This window comes from Numenius arquata, chromosome 8 (assembly GCF_964106895.1).
Source record: "Numenius arquata chromosome 8, bNumArq3.hap1.1, whole genome shotgun sequence".
NCBI lineage: Eukaryota > Metazoa > Chordata > Aves > Charadriiformes > Scolopacidae > Numenius > Numenius arquata.
In genome coordinates, this window is record NC_133583.1 from 8,187,007 (window position 1) to 8,204,490 (window position 17,484).

Sequence of the window (17,484 nt, forward strand, 5' to 3'; positions counted from 1 at the left end):
CGAGGCGCAACCCCGGCCCGGCGGCCTCCCCGCCGCATCGCGTCGAGGGCGAGGGAGCATGTGCCGGGGGCATGGCGGGGCGGCCCGGGCGGGGGGCGGCGGGGCCGGGGGCGCGGTGGCGGGGGCGGGGAGGTGGAGCCTGGCTGCGGGCGCGGGGACCGCCGCTTCCCTCCCCCGTCGGCCCCTCACCTGGCGGGGCCGCCCCTCGCCAGGGGGCCGGTTCCACGCGGGGCGCAGGCCTCGCCCGCCGGCCCTCCCCGCCGCAGCAGCCGCCGCCGCCGCCGGGCCGCGCGTCCGCCGCCAGCCGGCTCAGGCCCCAGCCACCGCCGCCGCCTCCCCCTCCATGGCCGCCGCTCTCGCCGGCTGCATTGTGGGAAGCTGACCTCACTCGCTGCTGCCGCCGCCCCGCCGGCTCCGGCACTCGCCGCCATGGGGGCCGTGACCGACGGTGAGACCTCCCTCCTTCCTTCCTCCCTCCCTCCCCGCGCCTGCCGCCCCGCTCCCCGACCCCCGGTCTAGCCCGGCTCCCCTCAGCGCCGGGCCCGCCTCGCCTCCCGCCCCGCTCTCCGGGGAAGAGGTCCCCGCGCCTCGGCCTCAGGCCTCCCTCCGACCCCGACCCCCGGCCGCTCACCCCGCAGACGGGCCTCCATCCCGGCCCCGACCCCGCAGCCCCGCTCCCGGGCCCGTCATGCCGGGGCACGCCCGGGCCTTGGGCGCCCTCCGCCCCCAGGCCTCTCCGCCCGGGCCCCAGGGTCCCTCAGCCCGGGGACGCCTCCTCTTTAACGGATCCTCCCCGGGAATGGTTCCCTGAAGGCCTGGGCTGGGACCCGCGCTCGGGCCTGGGATGCGGCTGCCATTAAACAGGAGGTTTTTTTCCTCAGATGAAGTTATCCGCAAGCGACTTCTGATCGATGGCGATGGTGCTGGTGACGACAGGCGGATCAATTTGTTGGTGAAGAGTTTCATTAAGTGGTGTAATTCCGGATCTCAAGAGGAAGGGTATTTGTTTTCTGGTTTGGTTTGTTGTTTGTTTATTTTTTTTTTTAGTCTTGGAACCGATTAGCTCGCATTACAGTGAAAAACTGGGCTCGATCTGGTTTGGAACAACCCATGTTAAAATGTATACATCTGCTTTTCAGTGCGGCTTTGTGGCGGTTCCAAGCCCAAACGCCGAGCAGCGGGGTCAGCCATGAGGACTAGAGGAGGTCTCTAGAGGGGTCAGAAATTACTGAGGGCTGCAGGCTGAAATCCACAGCCCCAGCGCCCTGGGGATTGTCGTGCCGCTGCGTGATCCGTCCCGGAGTCCCGCTATTATAACAGGATCATGACTCAAATATTTTAGTTGGCAGTTCTGCGTTTGTTCTGTTAGGGAAGGGTGGTACTACTGGTATTTTTGCTGCTGTTTTTTTTTTTTGTTTTGTTTGTTTGTTTCAGAAAACAGGCTAAAGTAGTAAGGGATGAGCGACAACATGGTGTTCTGCCGTGGGGTGCTGGGTATAAATTCCCAGAGGACACGATATAACGACTGTGTGTACTGCAGTATTAAAGTATTAATATCGGTGATCGCACAGCCAGCCCTAGCTGGGAGGTTTATAACCCCTGGACCGATTTGCCCATTGCTTTAATACTCACTTTGCACCTTTAAGGACAAGGTAGAATTAACGGGTGCGATGTTTCTAACTGCACTTTCAAAAAATTATACGTTGAATCTCTGAATTATTTTATTATCTTTAATAATTGTTATTTAACTGTTCCTTAGGCTACAATGAGGCTTTGTTTTGTAAAGGCAGGGGGTATTTTTATGCTGCTTAGGAATAAACATCTTGTCTGTTTTCAGTTACAGCCAGTACCAACGAATGCTGAGTACTTTATCACAGTGTGAATTTTCAATGGGAAAAACTCTTCTGGTGTATGATATGAACCTGAGAGAAATGGAAAACTATGAAAAAATCTATAAGGATATAGGTAAAGATTAGAAAATATTACTGTTTTCTGTTTGACAATTTCTCTTATGAACAAGCTTGAGCCAGTTCTGGTGAACATAATACATACGTATGATGAGTGGTTTGTTGGGTTTTTTTCTTAATAGATAGTGCTTATACAGATGCTGTAAGCATCTCATCAGTATATAAAACACACAAATACAAGCTTTTTTTTTTTTTTTTTAACCTATTGAAGCTGATGGAGGTAGCAGGCCACCATGCCACAAACAGCTCTTTATTTTTTCGTAGTTTTATCAGAATGGCTTGTTTACATGTATTGTAAGATTTCAATATAACTCTGTATCTCTCTCTCTTTTTTTTTTTATTTTAAGAAAATAGTATAGCTGCAGCACATGAGAAGATTTCTGAATGCAAAAAACAAATCCTGCAAGCAAAAAGGATTCGAAAAAATCGCCAGGGTAAGGAGCGATATCGGTATTTACACTGGTCGGTTTCATTATCTTGTTATTGTATCAGAAAATAGATTCCAAATTTTTGAAAGTGCAAGGGAAATATACTGGCATCATGAATATTTAGTCTGGTGGGTTCCAGAACCACTACTGAAAGTTTTTGGTGGATGGTTCAACCAATAGATTTCAACGACAGGCAACATCAGGAAAACCTGAAACAGTAGTTCAGAGAAATGTTTTCAGGCCAAAGAAAAACCCCAAAAGCATCCTGTCACAATTCAGGTGACTTGAGAAGAACTGAGGCAGGTTATTAACAGCAAGACAAGAGTTGAATAGACTTACACCCAGCACTGAAGATTAAGCAAGTGTATTCCTTCAGCTCTTAAGGGAAGGTAATGTTTTGGTGTACACAGAGACAGTGGTGCCAGTTACACACCCAACAACTCTGTATCTGTCCTTACTGAATACCTGTTGAGAGCTCTATTTTTTCCCCTGCTATTAAAAGTATGTGCTGATAATTTCAATTGAAACTTAAAGCATTTCTATGTAATACTGTCTTATCAAAAGATTAGATATTGAGGAGAAGCAAGAATTTGTTTTTTTCTTGATAAATGAAATGCAAAAAGAAAATGTTTAGAAGTATAACAGATAAAAGGCTTGAAATAGAACTGTTTGATCAATTTCGTGGATAATTTCAGACTCAACTGGAAATTAAAAGAACCTTAACCAGTAAGAATGTAGAGTTCAGACCTATATTTGTAAAGACAGAAGAAGTGTTTGCTTTTTGATATGTTCTGTCCAGCCTGCAGCACTGATTTTTTTCCATGTGAATGAGGTAGTTGGCTATGTACAACCTTACTATCAGGGTGTACATAACCATATATAACCATAATATTATTCATAATGTGTAATACAGTTTTAAAAAAATCCTGTTGTTTCTCATGCATGTTTATGTGTAACATCTCATCAGCACCATTATCTGTACATAAACATTAGATTGTATCTAAAACAAATGCATACACAAAAACCCAAGTGTGCAGAGCTTGCTAAAGGTCCTGTTTCCTGGCCTCATCCTTTACAGATCACTAGCACTGGATAAGTTTGAGTGAGTAGATAATGGCCTACAGTCATATTTGAAGTTTAAATAAAGTTTCTTTTGATGTAATCACCTACTTTGAAATGTTATAACATGGTATAAATTATACACATTTTTATATTTGGATATTTGCACGTACTTTTTAATATATGTAAGGTGTTATGTACAAATTTGAAAAACGTTAAAACAATTTTTCAAGAAGGAGAAAGAATCTGTACTATTCTATGGTGGCTGATTTTTGGGTCTTGAATCTATATTTTCAGAATTATTTAGACTAACTATTTAAATTTCTTTCAGAATATGATGCATTGGCCAAAGTTATACAGCACCATCCAGACAGACATGAAACATTGAAGTGAGTATGAGACTACATTAAATTATAATAAGCCAGTAAGCTGGATGTCACCAGATTTGACATTTCCTTGGTTTCAGTTTGACCTTTCCTCACTTTCATATAATTTCATTTGACACAAGAAAAACTTGGGTTTCGTTTTAAAATTGTGCCCTTACCAGCTTGCTTTAATTAATCTCCATCTGTATGGGTTCAGAAGCATTGCTAATTGTTTTGTATTTGAAATTTTTTGCATTATTAGGGTGAATAAGTGAACTCGGATGTAAATACAAACCTAATGTCAGGTTACCAGGGATGGGTTTCTCCAGAAAAGAGAGAGAAAATTAAAGTGTGCCAGCAAGAGATTCAGTAGTCACACCAAATACATAACACACAAGGAAGTAAGGTGGAGTAAGAGAATGGAGGAGAGAAAGCTCTTAGGGTGTTGTTTTTTTTTTATGTTTTCCTTGTGGTAGTTGTTCCTGCGTGCCCGGTTTTAAATGACTGCGTTGTCTACCGCAGTATAACCTGCCCTGGCACGCTGGTTAGACCTACCTGTTGTCCAACTCGTCTTGCATGTAACTTACAGTATTGCTTGTATCATTGTTGTATTGGGCTCACTAGCTGTGCTTTTGGGTCGCTTTGGGCAGTTGTGGGGAGATAATCTTTTTAACTTCTGTCAATCCACAGAAACACTCCAGGACTCGTTGCATCTATGAGTTTGTTCTTCTTAACCTGATTAAAAATGTAGCGTGGGGTTACTGTTCTTATTTAAGTGCAGCTTGCACCTGTCCTGTTGCCCACTTTCAGTGAAATTGGAGAGAGAGGCTGTCTTTTCACATTCCATGGTCTTTTATAGCAAAAGGATCATTTTTGATTATATTACCCTAATAATAGCATTTTAATAGCGATAAGCCACTGGGAATTTCACACATTTCTTTCTTGTGTGTTGTTTTTTTGCACCTTAATTTCATTACCACAACTTTGATTATTACACGCAATTCTCATGAGGCTTGACTACTTCTTAGTTCATTAGTCAGCATGTGCCATTTATCAAGTGAGGCTTCATAATAGTCAATTATCAAAAGTGAAGTTTTTCAGATAAGTCAATTGATTAAGAATGGAAACAACTAAATGATAGTATTTTTTTTTTCTTAGAGGATGCCAGGTTGTTCAGGTTTGGTGGGGTTGTTCTAATTTTGCTTAGCACATCCAAGCATAAGTTTCTTGTGATAAGTTTCAGCTAGTAGATTTGGCATTTTGTCTTTTCTTAAACAATTTTATCATCTCTTTAGGAGCGTATATTACAGTTAGAAATACCAGGGTGTTCATCCACTGGAAGAATGGCTGCAGTGTATGTCCTCTTGTTCTTAAAGTCTGTTGTATCTGTAGTCTATGACACAGGCATTAACTATAGCAGAGTGCGATTCCCCCATTTTACAGATGGGGAAATAGGACATAGTAACAGAATGGAACATTTTCAAAAGGAGCTTGGTCCATAGGTATTATAGCTTTAACTGACCTCTCCAAGTGAGTAGACTTCAAATACAGGAACTAAATGAAGTTTTCATCCAATGTCTTAATTACAAGGCTTCTTCTCTCTCCAGTTTGAGGAAAGTAGACAGAAAAGGTACTATGAACCAAGAAGGACCACCCTTTAATCAGAATGGAGGAAGCCTCACTAACAATGTCACGCTTTTCGTGGAAATCTTAATAACTAAAAACACTTGAGAAAAACCGTGACATTTCTCCTCACAAGAGGTTATTGTGAGAGTTACATTTATAGCTTTTGCAGGTCATATGGCACAATAGGATAAAGTTCAGAAAAATACTTTCTTTATGCTTTTAAGGTACTGTTTCTTGGAACGACTAGTCATACAGCATAAAAGAAGAGAGCTGTTATCAGCTTAGTCACAAGTAATGCACAGGAGCCAATTCTGGAGGTGATAGGAGCTGAACTACTAAATGGCATTGCCCACAGTGTAATTAAATGCAGTATCAGAAGAGCTGTTATGAGGACACTGAGTCTTAGAAAAGGAGATACAAAAATGAGAAGGCTGGGCAAAGATTCTCTGGAGTGGAAAGTAGAAGATGTAAAATTCCAGATGTAGCTTGGATGTTACTAGAAAAAAAATCGCATGTCTTCTCACAGTCTGCTTATACCTGACAGCACAATGGAAATAGCAAGATTTGGCCAAATAGAAGTCTTTCAGGAACTAGAACCCAAATTCTAGCGAAATCACTGTATGAGCCTATAAGCTGTTCATCTGTTTGTGTTATAGGAAGGGATAATGTCACACCCAGCCCTCTTTCAGGCGTTCCTTTCAAGGTACCAAGCATACTGGCTCAAAAATAAGACAACACTCTCAGGTAGCGCTAAAACAGACCTTTTTCCCAGCCATCATGAGTTACTTTGGGCTGGAGGCCTTTTTGTGGTTCCCTGCCTAGACCAGTTGCAGCAGCTGTCAGTGCTTCAGGAAAAAAACACCTTCTATTCCCTTGCTGACCCTGATATGGATCTACCTGCTAATTAATCAGGGATGGTCAGCGTCAGTCCACTTCACCTTGAAAGAAACAGATTATTCTCATTACATGGAGCATAAATTATGGTAGGCATTGGAGGAAAAGTAGATGGGCCAAACCAGAGGTTTGAGTGTAAGCCTTGATGCTGCGTCCTCGTTGGAAAGCTAGTGTACGTGATGGTACCTGTTACTCTTTGCCCCTCCTCAAAAAGGATTGTGGTTGTTCATGGTGGGTCCAAGTGAGAACACAAAACAATCAAATGCTTGCAGAAAGAGCCTGAAGAGGTGCTGAAAGATTATGTATTTCAAAAGGATATGAATAATAATGAAGATTATAGGTGTTGCATGTTTCCTTTATCTCCTAATGCCAGAGGCTGTCAATTAAAGTAAAAACTGGTATTTGAGAAAGAAGTGAGTACTTATATGGATCACAGTGCTAAATTTTGTGTGCTGGGGCATAAGCTATATTCTACATATGCCTACAGTAAAGTCTACAGGTTATCCAGTCTGATCAGGGCATTGTCAGACATAAAGCACTTGACTCTGTTTGGTCAACTGTTGTGTCTGGGAATTGTTGTGTTTGTATGTTGGGTATGTAGGTTAATCAAGTATGCTATGTTTTTATTTAATCTACTCATGTCAACATAAAGAAATCTATGAGGTAGTGAAGCCTGTGAAAATGCCATGGGTGTTTAATGTAACCTACTTCTTTAACCTTCATTGTATGGTTAAGTAAATAGCATGTTTGTGGCGGGACTGAATTGTTACAGTCCAAATGCCCAGTGTACAACTGTATTCAAGCTTGGAGGCCTTGTTTTCTGTAAAACTCCTGAAATTACAAGTTTATGACATAATAGTTTAACATTTATGTCTCTGTCATTTCATTTGTTATGCTTTGTTTACCTGTGCTGTTTATTTAATGGTTCTTTTTCCTCCACTTATTTCAAATCTATTTTTCAAGAATTCTACAGAACTCTTTAAAAATACTATGGCAATTTCTTTTCAGGCAGCTGGAAGCTTTGGGAAAAGAACTGCAGCATCTTTCTCACATTAAAGAAAATGTTGAGGATAAGGTAGGTTTTTCACAGAGATTGCGATATAATTATTTATTAGGAAGATAATTAATGGAGAATCCGCTATGGGTTGTTTGGCTGTATGTGCTCTCTGTTTGCTAAAATATGTATTTTATCATTCTAGTTGGAGCTGAGAAGAAAGCAGTTTCATGTTCTGCTGAGCACCATCCACGAGCTTCAGCAAACCCTGGAAAGTAAGTGGTGTTCTTAAGTAATATATATATAACTGAGTTGAGTTTCAGCGGATCAAAAGGAATCACAGCTTCCAGCAGTGGGCTGGCTTTGTGCAATTGAGGTTGGTGACCTCTTGCATCCGTGGCATTTTTTTTCCCAGTAGTTGTCCAGAGCCTGAGACTGCTCAGAGGTTTGGTTTTTTTTTTTTTTGTTCTACAAGCTGGCCACCATGCCTTTTCCTGAATAGCTTCAGATTAATCTGTAGGCAACAGACTTCCTTAAAATGTGGGGATGGAGAATAGCAATTTGAGGTTGGTTTTTTGCGCATAGTTTCCAAAGTCATTTGTCTAATTCCTGTTTCAGTAGTTTTGAACATGTGACTGCCATCACGGTATCGTTTGAGGCTTTACTAAAAAGCAACTGGACTACAGGAAAGCTAAATGATTTACCTACTCAGACAGTGAGGCTGTAATAGAGTAGGGACTACACAGGAGCTAAATTCAGGAATTTAATCATACTCGTCTTTTGTTAGACAAATACATAATATTTTCAAATGAGTGCTTACTTTTCATTCTCTAATATGGATAATATTGTTCTAAATACTATTTGCTGGATTTTTGTTGTGTCTTTCCAAGATGGAATAATTGGTATAGCCTTTGAGCATGACCTGATTAACATACATAGATGGCCATAAGAGCAGACTTTCATTCTCTAAGGCCATCTAGATCTTCTTAAGCAGAATGAACTGCTAATCCTGGGTGCACTTTAGCAGAAGGTTATTGTTATTATGTGTTACTAACACTTGCTTAAGTATTAGTCTCTGAAATACATTTTCACGTGAATGTATAGATTACCTTTCAGCTTCTAGAAGTTTGTGAAGGAAGTAACATTTGAGTGGAAGGGCACAGCTTCGGTTTGAAATAAACCATTAATAAGCAAAGAGAAGGCATGTAATTTGAAGCAATCCAGTACTGTTTGCTTAAATTGATACTATAGAATTTACCGCATGCTTCCTATAATAACCGTTACAGATAACAGCCTTAAAAACTTTGAAGGTTTTTTGTTTGTTTGTTTGAATGTAGCATTTTGTATAATTTGATACTGAACTGCACGTTTAAGGCAATCAAGGTAAAATATTTAAGTGGGACACAATTCTGCAGTATAGTTTGTAGCTATAACCAAGCATGTTTGACTAATGGTAATATTGAATTTTAGATGATGAAAAGCTTTCAGAAGCTGAAGAATCTCAAGAAACTCAGATGGAAACAGAGACCAAACAGTAGATGAATACTGACTATGCTATTGAAGAAGGTCCAAGTGTTTTTACTTTGTGTTGAAACAAACAGTAAGAGAGACGGAGCTGAAAAATAGTTTTCTACTGCTTCTGTGAATTTTTATACAAAAATAACTTGTTTTGCTTATGCTTCAGGGGAAAGCAGTTACAGATGTGTGCAGACAGGCGCTTTGTGTTAACCCACAAACTTTGTAATTTGTGACAAGAAATATATTTTGGTTATTCGGATGAAGCTTCTGCACAGTACTTGTGAACTAAGGTGTTTGCAAAACATTGTCAATAAAAGGTGTTTACAAAGAGTTTCCTATTTTTAGTAAGGGCTCCTTTACTTAATTGACATTGGACTGAGGGCAAGGCATATTTGCACGAGTCCCAGCTTCCATACCCTAGTCCAGATGGGACCCAAAACTGAAGGAAGTAGGATGTTAAATTTTTTGAAGTTGCTGCCATTTTAGAACTTACCTGTGAATAGACTAGAATTTTCTAGTTTCATATAAACAGAATTAATTAGTGCTTGTGAAGGGGTGTAAAACAACAAAAATCATACTGTTCTAGCTTTATTTTTTCCCTTAAGGTGATGCAGAGAACTGCAGTGTTCTGAGCCTCGGTATGCTGTGTTCTGTGCAACCGCATCAAAACTCACACATTGAAAACTGCAATTTAAAAGCTTCACTCTTGTAGAACCAGGCATCTAATCCTGATACCATTTATAATCTGGATTCAAGCTGTCAATTGACTGTTATGAAATACATCATTGTTCCTGAAATAGATGGTGGAACCCTTCCTTCCGTATGACAACAAACCAAAGCAGTAGAGCGGCAATCATCATGTTAAAGAATCTCAGATACTTTTAATATTAAGAGGGAGGGTGGAGTCTATCCTCTGGATCATCCTGCAGCAGGCTGTTGGGAGGTGGGAAGTATAGATTTCGACCTTCCCAACAAGACTGAGTATGGCAGGGAGTAAGGAACAAGGGGCAGCAGTAGGTCATGTCACTGCCTGTTAGCCGTGTTCTAAAAGCACCTGTTAAATGAAGCCTTCCAGTGGTTTAGGTAAAGGAACACATTTTGGATCTCGCTCAGGCTGAGTCATAAGTGTAGGGGGTTAAAGTAAAACAACGAGGTTACACCGAATACAGACTCCTCCTCAAACTAGGTGACAGCTGACGGGGATTCCCAGGATTGTAGCACATCTGGATTGAACATCTATAGTCTAAATGCCATATAATTCCTGCTCTCAGTGGCCGTGGATCTGTGTGCGTTGGGCTGAACAGACATATCTGAGCTTGTTTTGCTCACATTCCAAGTTTGCTGAAGGCAAGCCAGCTGAACGAGAAGTCCTACAACTTCAGGAGCTCGGTGCAGTCCTGGACTAATAAGCTGTCAAAAGGCTTCTAGTTCACAGCTGGTCAACTCGGAACACAGGGGAGGCTCAGGTTTGCCAGGTAGAGCCTGTGGAGACATGCACTGCTGCTCGTGCACTGCAAATTCTGCAGATGGGGGGAAGTGGTGAGCAAACAAAGGGGATTTAATATGACAAATACACTGTCAAAAAGTATTTACTGTTCTGTGTTTTTTTCCCCCCTCCTAACAACAGTGAATGGTAAAATATTGTGTAAAGCAGCAATACTAAATTATTGCCAAATCAGGGAGGAGTCACTTTCATGAATGTATCAGTTCTGAAGATCATAAATGACAAATTCTCAAGACACTTTTAAAGCTTATTAACTTTTTGTGCTTGAAAGACACCCCCATGAGCTACCTGGATTGTATTTTGGTGCAGAGGTGGATGACATTTACCAGCTAAAAATGGTCTCTGTAACAGCCCTGTTATGAAAACCTCAGTTTTTTCCATTCATTGTTTTACTCAGTTCTTTGGAAATTACTGGGATCGCTCAAGTATTTTAGCTCAGAACTCACGCTTCCTGTGTAGAACCTGGCCAGAAACGTTCCAGTGCACAAGTGTGTCCCTCTGGTACGGAATACACATGCAGAAACAAAAGCTGTACAGAAGAGAAGCAGTACAAACGCACGGCAAAGCGAGGAGTATGTTCTAGTTGGAATTACAGTGATGCCATCTTGAACAGCAATTACCACCCGAGACAACCGCGTTGCCCCAGCGCAATGTGGCAGCGAGAGGGTGATGTCACCACGCTGCCTCGGAGAGCAACCCCCCCAAAAAAGTGACATCAATTCATTGCAAATCCAGCCTCAGTGGGACATCTGAAATCTCTGCTCTGTTTTTCCCCAGTATTGATACCTCCAACCTCTTGAACGTCAGATTTGCGCCAAAAGAGAAACAAACCCAAATGACACTCTAATACCAGGCAAGGTTTAACCTGCTCTGTTATTAAGCCCCAAGTTCCACGTTCATATTTGCTCTGCTTATGTTGGAAATAGATACTTCCACCCCCTTTATTCTGCTGCTGAAGTTCTGTTTGTGCCCTGTTTCCAAGGCACGGATGGTGTTCACTGTGTCATCCCTGCCTGCAGAGCGGTCCTGCTATGATGCTGCTTACCTGCACAAAGACTTATGAGGTAGGAATTACTAATCATTTTAGATACTTGTCATGTAAGTTTTCCAGCTGCCACAGCTGACTTTTACCATCCTTTCACCTACTCCTTTACTCGAGTCTCAAGGGGTTCTCCTTTTTTTGTGAGTTTAAAAAAAAAAAAAAAAAAAAATGGATAAAAAGGAAAGACATTCAGAAATACGGGCAAGTACTGTTAGTTTTGCTCTGGGAACTTGCGATTTTTATCTTCTAGAATACGTGCATTAGGGAAATACCGTACTAGTGTATGAACCACTTAAATGTAGGTACACAGCAGACCCCAGGGAAAGCAAGTTAGCAACAGAGCGGCGCTCCACCTTTTCGTGCTTCGTCCCGATTGTCAAACATGTTCTTGGGTTACCTCAGCCTTCGTCTCCCAGTCTCCAAGTCTATTTTAATAAACGTTATTATCTGTGTTGCAGAAGCACCTAGAAGCACCACCCGCGGCGCAGGACCCGCCTGTTGCTAGGCACTGAGCACAGGCAGAACAAAAAGGCTGTTCCTGTCCCCCTGTACCACAACAGCCGGGAGGCAAAGCCAGGCTGGGAGCAGAGGGTCTGGAGCGGGGCACGCACCCCAGCCTGCCTGCAGACACCCCGATGTCCACCCTGCCCCGGTGGCATCCGCTTGCCCGTGGGCGGTGGGCACAAAGGCAGCAGGAGGTGGCACGGCCTGGCAGCGTGAGGCTGCTGGGGGAATAGGAGCACAAGGGCTGGGACCTGACACGTCCCCACCAACGGGGCTCAGCGTCCTCGCATCGAGGAGCTTCCTGGGTTCTTGGGAGCGATCCTAAAGCCAGGGATACAGCATGGCGTGGTTTTTGTCCAGGTTAGCGGAGTCCTGGAGGGAAGGATGAGGGGCCTTACGCCTCCGCAGGGCAAAATGACAGAGGGCTTGCTTCACAGGAGGAGCTCTAGGTCTGTCCTCACCAGAAGCAGAGCTGGTTGCGTTGGGCAGTGGCTGCCGGTGGTGCCGGCGGGATGGCAGGAGCTGGTATTAACTGAGGAACCCACGAGGAAGGAACTCTGAAGCAAACTTGGTTTTCTGCATCTGTTACGTTTGTGTTTGGTGTAGCTTTTGTGTGGGGCCACGCGTTTGGATCACACAAACCGCTGCAGCTCTTGGGCAAGCTGGGGCTGCCGGCGAGGTGATGCGCTGGCTCTCACCACCCAAGGGTTCGGCTCCGTGTGCTCACCCACAGCTCCGAAACCCGCTCCCGAAATGATTCACCGCTCGCAGACCAGCACCAGCCCAAGCGCGGCAGAGGCAGGAGACCGGGACCGTTTCCGTTACACCCCATCGGCTCTAAATGCCAAATTCCCTCATTTCCACCGGCACAAAACTACCTGCAGAGACTCCACGGGCCCCCTCCGTGTTTAACACACCGTCCTCCCCACGGCATCCCACGCACGAACCCACCCCCCCGGGTCACTGAGCTCCGGGCGGGCGGTTCCCGGTCCGGCCGGCAGGGGGCAGCAGAGGCCGCCGCCGCTCACCGGTACCGGCCCCGGTGTCCGTTCCCAGCGCCTCCCCGGCTGGAGCATCACGGTCCCCAGGGTCGGAAGGGACCTCTGGAGATCATCTCCTCCAACTCCCCCCGCCAAAGGTGTGTCACCCAGAGCAGGCTGGACAGGAACACATCCAGAGCGGGTTGGAATATCTCTCCAGAGAAGGAGACTCCGCAGCCTCTCTGGGCAGCCTGTTCCAGCGCTCTGACACCCTCAAAGAAGTTTTTCCTTATGTTCAGATGGAATTTCCTGTGTTCCAGGTTGTGCCTGTCACCCGTTGTCCTGTCACCAGGCACCACTGAAAAGAGTCTGGCCCCATCCTCTTGACACCTGCCCTTTAGATATTGATAAGCATTGATGAGATCCCCTTTCAGTCTTCTCTGCTCCAGGCCAAACAGATCCAGGTCTCAGCCTTTCCTCATGAGAGAGATGCTCCAGTTCCCTGATCGTCTTTGCAGCCCTCTGCTGGACTCTCTCCAGTAGTTCCCTGTCCTTCTTAAAATGGGGAGCCCAGAACTGGACACAGTACTCCAGATGTGGCCTCCCAAGGGCAGAGTAGAGGGGGAAGATGACCTTCCTCTACCTGCTGGCCATGCTCTTTTTAAAGCGCCCCAGGACACCACTGGCCTTCTTGGCCGCGGGGGCACATTTCTGGCTCGTGGTCAACTTGTCCATGTCCTTTTTAAACATTTTTTTTTAAATTTATGTTTCAATTTTCCATGCACAGACAGCCCCACCAGTGTCTGCAGTGGTTAAAAGCCACAGAGGGTTTTCTCTGCTCACCCACCCACCATGCTTGGTTTTCAGTGTCCCACCTGAAGCACCCTGATTCTCAGAGCCTTTCCTAAACCACCCAAAAATACATACAACACTGCCAAGGAGCAAAAGGTGCAATGCTGAAACCTTTGCTCTTTGTAGTACCCCGTGATGTGACACAAGCTGATGGTAACCAATATTTAATTTTCCTACTGATGTTAAAGAGCAGACACCAAACCCTCTGAGCTGCCTCTCCTCCCACCTAAGGACAGGGAGAGCAGAGCCCGACAGTCCTCGCAGCAGAGGTCAAGCACCCTCCGGTCCTGCCTCCAGCACACCCGGTCCCAGCAGCCGGAGACCAAGGCGAGAGACATTTCAGGATCATTCAATACCAGGATGCTCAGAATTTGCAGCATCACAGTGAGAAACTTGGCAAAAGTTTGCTAAAAGCGTTATACGGCGTGAGAATTCCTAAAATAGTCAGCAGCCCAGACACACGCATTTTTAAATTCCTCTCACATTAAGGAAACATAAAAAACAAACCAACTAAACAACCTTTTTTCTGCTTTGCCAGTTTGCTCACCATGGAAAAGTCACCACTGAGAGAATTTAAAATGATGATTTATCACTGAGGAAGAAAGGATCATGCTCTTCTCAACAAAAAAACTGTTTCATCGTAAGTACATGCTGGAAATAACAATGTGTACTGCATGTAACAAATAGGCTCCACTAGTAGCCCTTTTGGAACAAAAAAACAACATATAATTTATGAGTTGGCAGGGCAAGTTGTCTGCAGTCACCTTTCCAATGCTCTTACATAAAGCATTACTACTTAATGCTTAAACTTCCTTACATGAACCTAAGTGAAATTCATCTTTACCTTGAACTTGCTGCCCCAAAATCCCCATGCATTACCTCCTATTCCAAACAAAATGTTTTCCCTAAAGCACTGTGTTGCTGCTGAAAAAACTCCCAAATGAAACTAAGCTTCAAAGCTGAAACCAAAAGCCTCTGGTTGATTACCAAGCACAAGAGACAAGTTTAGACACAACACATGGAAACAACCACCACTGTCCAGAGCAGCTTCTCCCAGTTACGCTCAGGAAACTTTTACAATGTGGTGAAAATTCAGGGATGGAGATGTTTTAACTTATCTGAAATGAAACTTGGGAAAAAGAAAAAGTCTTGATTTCTTTCTTTTTCTTAGCGCCTGCTAGCATCAGTACCTTTTGACTCATTCTGCATGAACTCACAGAAAGCTTTCGTATCAATTGTGACTTTTGGAGATGGGAAAAGCCGTGGAACACTGGGGCCACCACCCCCGCCATGCATCTCATTAGTGTCCCCAGTACCCAGCAAGGTGCAAAACCACAGTGGGAACATCTCCCATGATAGAAGCATCCACTGCCTGCCTACACATCCACAAACACCCCAGTGTTGGTAGACGGGTTATGCTGGAGCTTTTCCCCAGGCTGGCTGATACGTGCTGGTTATTTTTCAAAGCTTGTAGAGCTGTGTGAGATCTCTGCCCTTCTGACATATCAGCGTGACATTTTATTGAGGTGACTTGAGAAGTGATTGAAGACAAACTGATGGTTCTGATAACAGAAACCTTCCCCAGGAGATCCGTGCCTCAGTCAAATAAAATGTGAGCATCAAACCAGTTTGCTGGTATGTAACAGCAGCAGGATTCACCAGAAGAACGAGACAACTGCACCTCAGGACTCATCCTGTCAGGGGCACATATTCACACCATTTCTCATATATAAAAGCAAGTTCTTCCCAGCGCTCTTTGGCACATTGATGGAGAGAACAAAATCACCAGGACCAACCTTTCCCGGCCCCGTAAAATCCACTGAAGCCAAAGGAAGATTTCTCCCTGTACACTGAGACGCGTCTGGCAACGCCTGTGGGTCCTTTGCTTGTCTACACGGGGCAGGGGGTGGCAGCGAGGGGGGACAGGGAGCCAGGCTGGCCACACGGGCAGAGGTCTCCAGGACCTCCCTGGGTGTAAAGGCTGTGCCAAAGAGCTGGGCGAGCAGAGAGCTGTATTTGGGGTGTGTTTGGATTTGGCTTTTCAGTATTACTCATTCAGGAGGATGCTGCAAGAGACAGCAAATCCCTCTTTGAATAGGCAGATTATATTTGTATTTAACTTGTGATTAAGTTCTCTCCCTTGCTCCTCACCCATCAAACCTGCCAGCGGCTTCACTGAGTACACCAAGCAACAGCCAAGGATCTCAAGGCACGTGAGGAAAAACACTCGTGTAATCTCCTTACTCCAACACAGTAAATAGCCAGCATATTTACTGAACATAAAGAGATGTAAAAAAGGGATTTGTGTTCCACTGCAGTGTCCCTCAAGAAGCAGATAGAGACATTCCCTAAGCTTGATAGGACTAAACCCAGATCCCAATCCCACAAGCCCATCAGCTAACACTGGTATGCCTATACCTTCCAACACCAAATAATGTAATATGTAATAAAACAAAACAATTCACCTGTATTTCAGGCCTCTCTCATGATGCTGATATCATGTAAGGGCTGCAGCTAGCACCCAGCAAGCACTTCTCTTTGGGGACAGAGTGGTGGCAAGCTTTAAGAAGGAAACACCGCTGGTCCTGTGATCTGGCTGAAAACAATGCATGGAGCTTGCTAAACTGTGGCCAATACTGTGCCCATCTCTGGAGTCCTCAACATAGAAAGGACATGGACCTGTTGGAACGGGTCTAGCAGAGGGCCACAAAGATGATCAGAGGGATGGAGCACCTCTCCTGTGAAGACAGGCTGAGAGAGCTGGGGTTGTTCAGCCTGGAGAAGAGAAGGCTCTGGGAAGACCTTATAACAGCCTTCCAATATCTGAAGGGAGCCTACAGGAGAGCCGGAGAGGGACTCTTTGCCAGGAAGAGTGGTGACAGGACAAGGGGCAATGGTTTTAAATTGGAAGAGGGGAGATTTAGATTGGATACCAGACAGAAATTCTTTACTGTGAGGGTGGTGAGACACTGGAACAGGTTGCCCAGGGAAGTTGTGGATGCCCCATCCCTGGAGGTGTTCAAGACCAGGTTGGATGGGGCTTTGAGGAACCAGGTCTAGTGGGAGGTGTCTCTGCCCATGGCAGGGGGGCTGGAACTTGATGATCTTTAAGGTCCCTTCCAACTCTAACCATTCTATGATTCTAAAAGCAATCAGATAAAAAAATTCAAGTGAGAAAGAACAAAAACATCACAGCATGGTTTGAGGGAAAAATCTTAAGGAAATCAAAAGTATTTCCACACAGTTTTGACTGCGGGACCAACAGAAAGGCTGTGGGGTGCAAGCCCAGCCTTGGCAATGCAGCGAGGGACGTCAGGGACACTGCCCACCCAGCATGGCAGCAGGGTCTGCCCAGAGCTGCCTGCTCCCGCTGGCCTGGGCTTCACCAGTGTTTACTTGGACTGTGGATGCTTTTTAATCCGATGCCATGGGTTTTTCAAGTGTGCCAATCCCCGCTGTAGCCTGCTGCCAACTGATTGATGGTTTATGCCATTAACAGTGCCTGAGGATGCGAATTACTAACGAGCAGTGGGAATATTTACTTTCTCCTGCTAATGCAAGTAGCAAGCAGAGGACTTCAAAAAACTTGTAACCTGCGTGCAGCCAGCTGCAAACCAAGCCTGGCTGTGGGCAAAAAGCCACTGCAGGACACAGCTCCATAGGGAGAGACAGCTGAAATATAACAAACCCTCAGGGTAGAGTGCTCAAAGACAGGCTGTAGCATTAAACCACTACATTGCCTATGGGGAAT

General features: G+C 44.7%; 1 protein-coding gene across 2 annotated transcripts; it reads left to right on the forward strand.

Annotated features, from left to right (window-relative positions):
• Positions 1-206: 206 nt before the first annotated feature.
• Positions 207-10,431, forward strand: THOC7 (THO complex subunit 7). 2 transcript variants are annotated; one of them, XM_074152066.1, is made up of 8 exons: positions 207-448; positions 882-999; positions 1,838-1,965; positions 2,315-2,401; positions 3,786-3,843; positions 7,348-7,414; positions 7,539-7,608; positions 8,804-10,431. In XM_074152066.1, the coding sequence occupies exons 1-8, from the start codon at positions 430-432 to the stop codon at positions 8,869-8,871; spliced, it is 615 nt and encodes a 204-aa protein (XP_074008167.1). In that variant the 5' UTR covers positions 207-429; the 3' UTR covers positions 8,872-10,431. The 2 variants fall into 2 exon arrangements, with proteins under 2 accessions (XP_074008167.1, XP_074008168.1); XM_074152067.1 differs by having other exon boundaries at positions 303-448; positions 1,844-1,965; positions 8,804-9,645.
• The last annotated feature ends 7,053 nt before the right edge of the window (positions 10,432-17,484 follow it).

What these genes read in the sequence shown, in the direction of transcription:
- THOC7 (XM_074152066.1), top strand. An exon ending in TCCGGATCTCAAGAGGAAGG is followed by an intron (nt 1,000 to 1,837) that starts GTATTTGTTTTC and finishes GTCTGTTTTCAG; the next exon opens with TTACAGCCAGTACCAACGAA. An exon ending in AAGAAAATGTTGAGGATAAG is followed by an intron (nt 7,415 to 7,538) that starts GTAGGTTTTTCA and finishes TTATCATTCTAG; the next exon opens with TTGGAGCTGAGAAGAAAGCA.